Below are 5,081 nucleotides of genomic sequence, written 5' to 3'. Positions count from 1 at the left end.
GCTTCCGCTTGGGGATAGTAACCTCTGCAGGAGGCACGGGCTCTGCGGCGGGGCGGGAGCGCAGGCGAGGGGAGCTGCTGCCAGGCAGTTCCCAGGTCCCGGGCGTGGGCCATCGCCGGCAGTCCCTAATGACAGCCTGTCCTCGTTGCCTGCCCTGCTCTCAGCCCCCCCCCGTGTCTCACCGACCTGTTGCCGGCAATTAGAGGCGGTAGCAGCGCCTCTTCTACCATAAACATGGACGTAATTACAGCCTGGTCTCACTCCCGGCCGGGAGGGACCGGCCTGCCCAGCTCCGCATTTCCCTTTGCAAATCCCCGCAGGAGGGAGAACACCAGCTCGGTAATTGTGATGCCCTGCCTTCCCCCCCCCCCCCCCCAAGTATACCCAAATATCAGCACAAGAAAAAATACCGGTCCACCAGAGGACTTTTTAGGCTTTCCAGAAACGTACTGCAGTTTTCATGCTAATCAGTCGTCTCCAATTTCCCCATAAAGGCGACTGAGAAAAGGCTTTTCGGTAGTGACTTCCCCGGTGCACTCTCAATCTTTTCCTCGCTCGAGTTTGTCCGAATGTTGAGCTAATTGAGGCTTACGTCAAATATTGCTCATCTGAAGTTAGATCTTACACGCTGAAGGCTGCTCTTTGTTTTTAAATCAAAAGGGTTGTGGGTCCATCAAGGAGCTGAAAGAAAGCCTGGATTTGTACTTTTCTGCAGTTTTAAACATGACACTCTCCCTTTTATTTATTTTCCTTTTTTTTAAACTCTGAAGGCTCAGCAGGCAAGCCTCTGCAGAGACGAGGGCTTTGCACCGGTGAGATCTGCAAACATGTCTCTTCTTTCCTGAACTTTATTTTTCTCACAGTCTCTGAAAAGATGAGATCAGGTGATACGTGTGGGATCGGCCCTGTACAGGTGCAGATCAGGCACTGGAGGAGGTGGAAAAACATTACTGTGTATACTCAAAAAAAAAAGAAGAAAATAAAGAGAGACGGAGAGAAAGAAAGAGCGAGTGAGCACATTTTTGAATAGGCCAGGTCTAGTTCTTGGCAGGATGACTCAGGCTTAGCTGGCAGACTATGGGAATAGGAGTGTGAGAAAGTCAGTCAAGCGGAGGGGGAAAAAAAAAAGATTCAAGTCCCCAGGCAAAATACTTTTTTTTCTTTTTTTTTTTTAAAGTAACCCACAAACTGCCCGGACCAGCCGGGGGTGGCAGGAGAAGCGCGGCTGGGCCCGGGCCGAGGGACAGGCACCACCCTGTGGCTTCCCATCCATCCGCCCGGCGATGTGAGCGCAGGCACCGCCGCATCTGCGGCCGCGCCGCCGCCGACGCGTGCGAGCGCCGGGGAGCGTGACCCACAACAGCGGCGTCCCTCAGCCCTGCGTGTGCCACCGCGCGTCCCTGCGCTCCGCCGCACGCTCCTCTGCAGAGCGGCCGGGCGCTGACGCCGCCCGGCCGCGGTGACACCCGCACGTGGGCAGGGGCAGGCCGCCGAGGCAAGGCCCAGGCTGCCGTGGCGACGCTGGGGCCACCGCGGGAGGACGCGGGCCACCGCAGCGGGGACCAGGGGCCGCGGCAGGCCCGGCGCACGGTAGCTGGGCTCCGGCCACCACAGCCGGGCCCTAGGCCGCCGCGTCCCGGACGTCACCCCGGAGGGCCGCGGCCCCCCACAGCGCAGCCCGCCCCGGGGCCGGCAGCCGGCGCCCCCCGAGGGGAGCGGGCGGGGCCGCGCCTGCCACGGGCGCCAATTAACCCGGTAATTAGCGCGGCGCTCCCCGAGGGCCGCCCCCCCCCCCGCCGCGGGCGGAGGTCCTCCCCCCGCACACCCGCCCCCCCCCCGCGGGCGGCGCCCAAGGGGTTAACCGCGGCCGGCCGCCCGCCCGCCCCGCGCCATTGGCCGGCGGCCGCCGCGCGGCGCCCAGCCAATGGGCGGGCGCCGTCCACGAGCGGGGCCGCGTGCGGGCGGCGCCCATTGGCTGGGCGCGAGTGTGGGAACGGCGGCGGGGGACGTTTCACACGAGCCGCGCGCGTGCGGCGCGCGCTATAAGTAGGGGCGGCCAAGGGCGCGCGGCACCCGCGCCCCGCCGGCCCCGCCGCCGCCCGCCGGCCTGGAGCGCGTGCCCCCGCCCGCCCGTCCCGCCGCCCCCGGCCCCCCCCGCTGCTGCCCCGGCGCCTCTTCCGCGGCGGCGGGCGCTACTGGCGCGGGCGCAGGATGCCGGCCGACCTGATGGAGAAGAGCAGCGCCTCGCCGGTGGCCGCCACCCCCGCCAGCGTCAACGCGACGCCCGACAAGCCCAAGACGGCGGCGGAGCACCGGAAGGTAAGGGCGGCCGGGACGGGTGGCGCCGCGCCGGGCAATGCCGTACGGAGCAGCGCCGGGCGCTGACCGCCGCCTCTCTTGCAGTCCTCCAAGCCCATCATGGAGAAGCGGCGGCGGGCGCGCATCAACGAGAGCCTGGGGCAGCTGAAGACGCTCATCCTGGACGCGCTGAAGAAGGATGTAAGCGGGGGGGGCCCGGGGCGGGGGGCGCGGGGGGGACCGGCGCCGCCGGGCCGGTCTGAGCCCCGCCTGTGCCCGCAGAGCTCGCGGCACTCCAAGCTGGAGAAGGCCGACATCCTGGAGATGACCGTCAAGCACCTGCGGAGCCTCCAGCGAGCCCAGATGACCGGTGAGTCCCGGGGGGAGCCGAGGAGGTGGGGCTGGGGTGGCCCTGCCTGCATCCTGGGGGCTGGGGGCATCGCATTCCCTGCCTGCATCCTCGGTAGTGAGGGTCACGGAGGCACGCAGCTCCACACCTGCATCCCTGGTACTGGGGGGTGATGGGGGGCACCGTGCTCTGTACCTGCATCCCTGGTACAGGGGACCGGTGGGCTCCCCACCAGCATCCTGGGTACTGGGCAGCCATGGGGGGCACAGTGCTCCCCACCTGCATCTGTGGTACTGGGGGGTGGTGTGGGGCACTGTCCTCTGTACCTGTATCCCCAGCACAGGGGGGCTGTGGGGGGCACTCTGCTCTCCATCTGCATCCCCACTACTGGAGGGCACTGGGAGTGCTGCAGTCCTGGTTTCGGTCCCCTCTAACAGCAGAGCTGTGTTCCCCACCTGGATCTGTTTTGAGGGGGTGGTAGGCACAAGAGCTGCTGGGGGGACTGTGCTCCCAACCTGGATCCCCAGTACTTAGGGACATAGTAGGACTCTTGGGGGTTTCTGTTCCCCACCTGGATCCCTGATGCTGGTGGACTTAGTAGCAGAGGAGCCATGCTCTCCATCCAGAGCCTCGGCACCCAGGAGCACAAGATACCATGCCAGAGGGGTCGCACTCCTTGTCTTGATTCCGGGCTCAGAGGAGATGCAGGATGCAACGCCAGTGGGCTGTAGACCCCCATCCCCTGTGGAGCCTGCTGACCGCTGTCTGCCTCTCTCCCCCTGCAGCCGCGCTGAGCACAGACCCCACGGTGCTGGGCAAGTACCGTGCCGGCTTCAGCGAGTGCATGAACGAGGTGACACGGTTCCTCTCCACCTGCGAGGGCGTCAACACCGAGGTGCGCACCCGGCTCCTGGGCCACCTGGCCAGCTGCATGACCCAGATCAACGCCATGAACTACCCTGCGCCCCCCCCACCGCCCCCGCTGCCACCAGCTGCAGCCTTTGGGCCACCCCTGGTGCCGCCGGGCAGTGGTGCGGGGCCACTCCCGGGCATGCCCTGCAAGCCGGGTTCTGACGCAGCCAAGGTGTACGGTGGCTTCCAGCTGCTGCCGGCCTCCGATGGGCAATTTGCCTTCCTCATCCCCAGCACCGCCTTTGCTCCCAGCAGTGCTGTGCTGCCCCTGTACGGTGGCCCACCCACAGCTGCCACTGCTGCTTCGCCGCCTGGCCCGCCACCCGGCACAGCTGACTCGGTCTGGAGACCCTGGTGAGGGTGGCAGGCACTGGACTGGACTGAGCACTGCACCCCGTGCTGCTGGCACGGCTGTACATAGGTTATATGTTCATATTGGATTGTGCCTTTGTACCATAGCATTCCCTTGACAGTGTTTCGTGTTTTACACGAGATCTTTTTTTCTCCCTTCCCTTCCTTATGTGACACCAAAGATCGGGGTTTTTTTTGAATGCTCTTAAAATAAAAGTGTCTCTTCCATTTTGGAAGGCCTTTGGAGCTAAGTTGGAGTGCTGACATGTGTGCATAGGAGGGGAGCCCAGCTCCTGGCTTGCTCCCGGCTGCCTGTGGATCATGCTGCTCCAGGGCTGCCTTGTCCTGCTCTCCAGGCTGGAGCTGTCACTCAGACCCTCTGTCCCTTCTGTTGTCTTGTGAAATCACCTGGCCCCTCTCCCTGCCCTGGGGCAGATGTAATTACTGCTTCCTTGGGAGCAGCTCAACTGATCAGACTTGTTAAAAAGAGCTTATGTTTGCAGAGCTGGTGAATGCGCTGAGGGAGGCACCTCCACTCTGTTCCTGGCTCCTTGGGCTGATGGAGTGGAATAGCCCAGGTAAATCAGACAGATTCGGCACAGAGCCTGACAGCCCGGCTCCCAGTCTAGGCTGCCCGGGTAAGCTGCCTGCCCTGGACCCAGAGGGGCCTGCTCCCGGGCTGTGGTGTAAATTGCAAATGACTGTAGTCCGTTGATTTAGAGAGCAGTGCCTGCCAGCTTCTTGTGTTACAAAAACAAGGGCTCTCTGCAGGACAAGCCTGACATGAGTGCTCCTGTCTCCTGGCTGACAGGCTGCAGCAGGCGCTGGGCACCACCTCCACCTGGACTTAAAAGCACAGAGCTGTTCCTGGCCCTGAGCACTGGTCAGGCTTTGCTGATGATTAATGCTCTGCATGTGTTTTTGATAGAGTTGGGCATTTCCTCTGCTGTTATATGGAAAACATGTGTCTGGGGGAGTGATGTGGGGCTGTACAGACTATCTCTCTCTATAACTGTGAGCAGCAACTGACCCCGTTGACTTGGGGATGCCCCATTTCCAGGCAAGATGCAAGCCCTAGGTAGAGGTGAGTGGCAGTCTCAGGTTACAGCTTGCATCGCCCTTCTTAACAAGTCCTAACTCAGAGCGGACAGCTTTAAAACCTGCCAGGATC

The 5,081-nt window shown here is 63.0% G+C and overlaps 1 protein-coding gene across 1 annotated transcript; it reads left to right on the top strand.

The window, feature by feature from the left end:
- The first annotated feature begins 2,211 nt into the window (after positions 1-2,211).
- On the top strand, positions 2,212-3,940 carry HES1 (hes family bHLH transcription factor 1). The gene is made up of 4 exons (XM_059822748.1): positions 2,212-2,319; positions 2,404-2,499; positions 2,581-2,668; positions 3,433-3,940. Exons 1-4 carry the CDS (start codon positions 2,212-2,214, stop codon positions 3,915-3,917), a joined length of 777 nt encoding a protein of 258 aa, XP_059678731.1. The 3' UTR covers positions 3,918-3,940.
- Positions 3,941-5,081: the final 1,141 nt, after the last annotated feature.

Source organism: Gavia stellata, chromosome 11 (genome assembly GCF_030936135.1).
Source record: "Gavia stellata isolate bGavSte3 chromosome 11, bGavSte3.hap2, whole genome shotgun sequence".
Classification (NCBI taxonomy): Eukaryota; Metazoa; Chordata; class Aves; order Gaviiformes; family Gaviidae; genus Gavia; species Gavia stellata.
Note: the sequence above shows the minus strand (reverse complement) of the source record. Positions and strands in the feature narration are given on the sequence as shown.

Coding starts and splice junctions, on each gene's coding strand:
- HES1 (XM_059822748.1), top strand. CDS start 2,212: ATGCCGGCCGACCTGATGGAGAAGAGCAGCGCCTCGCCGGTGGCCGCC. Junction 2,320..2,403: donor CGGCGGCGGAGCACCGGAAG/GTAAGGGCGGCC, acceptor CCTCTCTTGCAG/TCCTCCAAGCCCATCATGGA. Junction 2,669..3,432: donor CCAGCGAGCCCAGATGACCG/GTGAGTCCCGGG, acceptor CTCCCCCTGCAG/CCGCGCTGAGCACAGACCCC.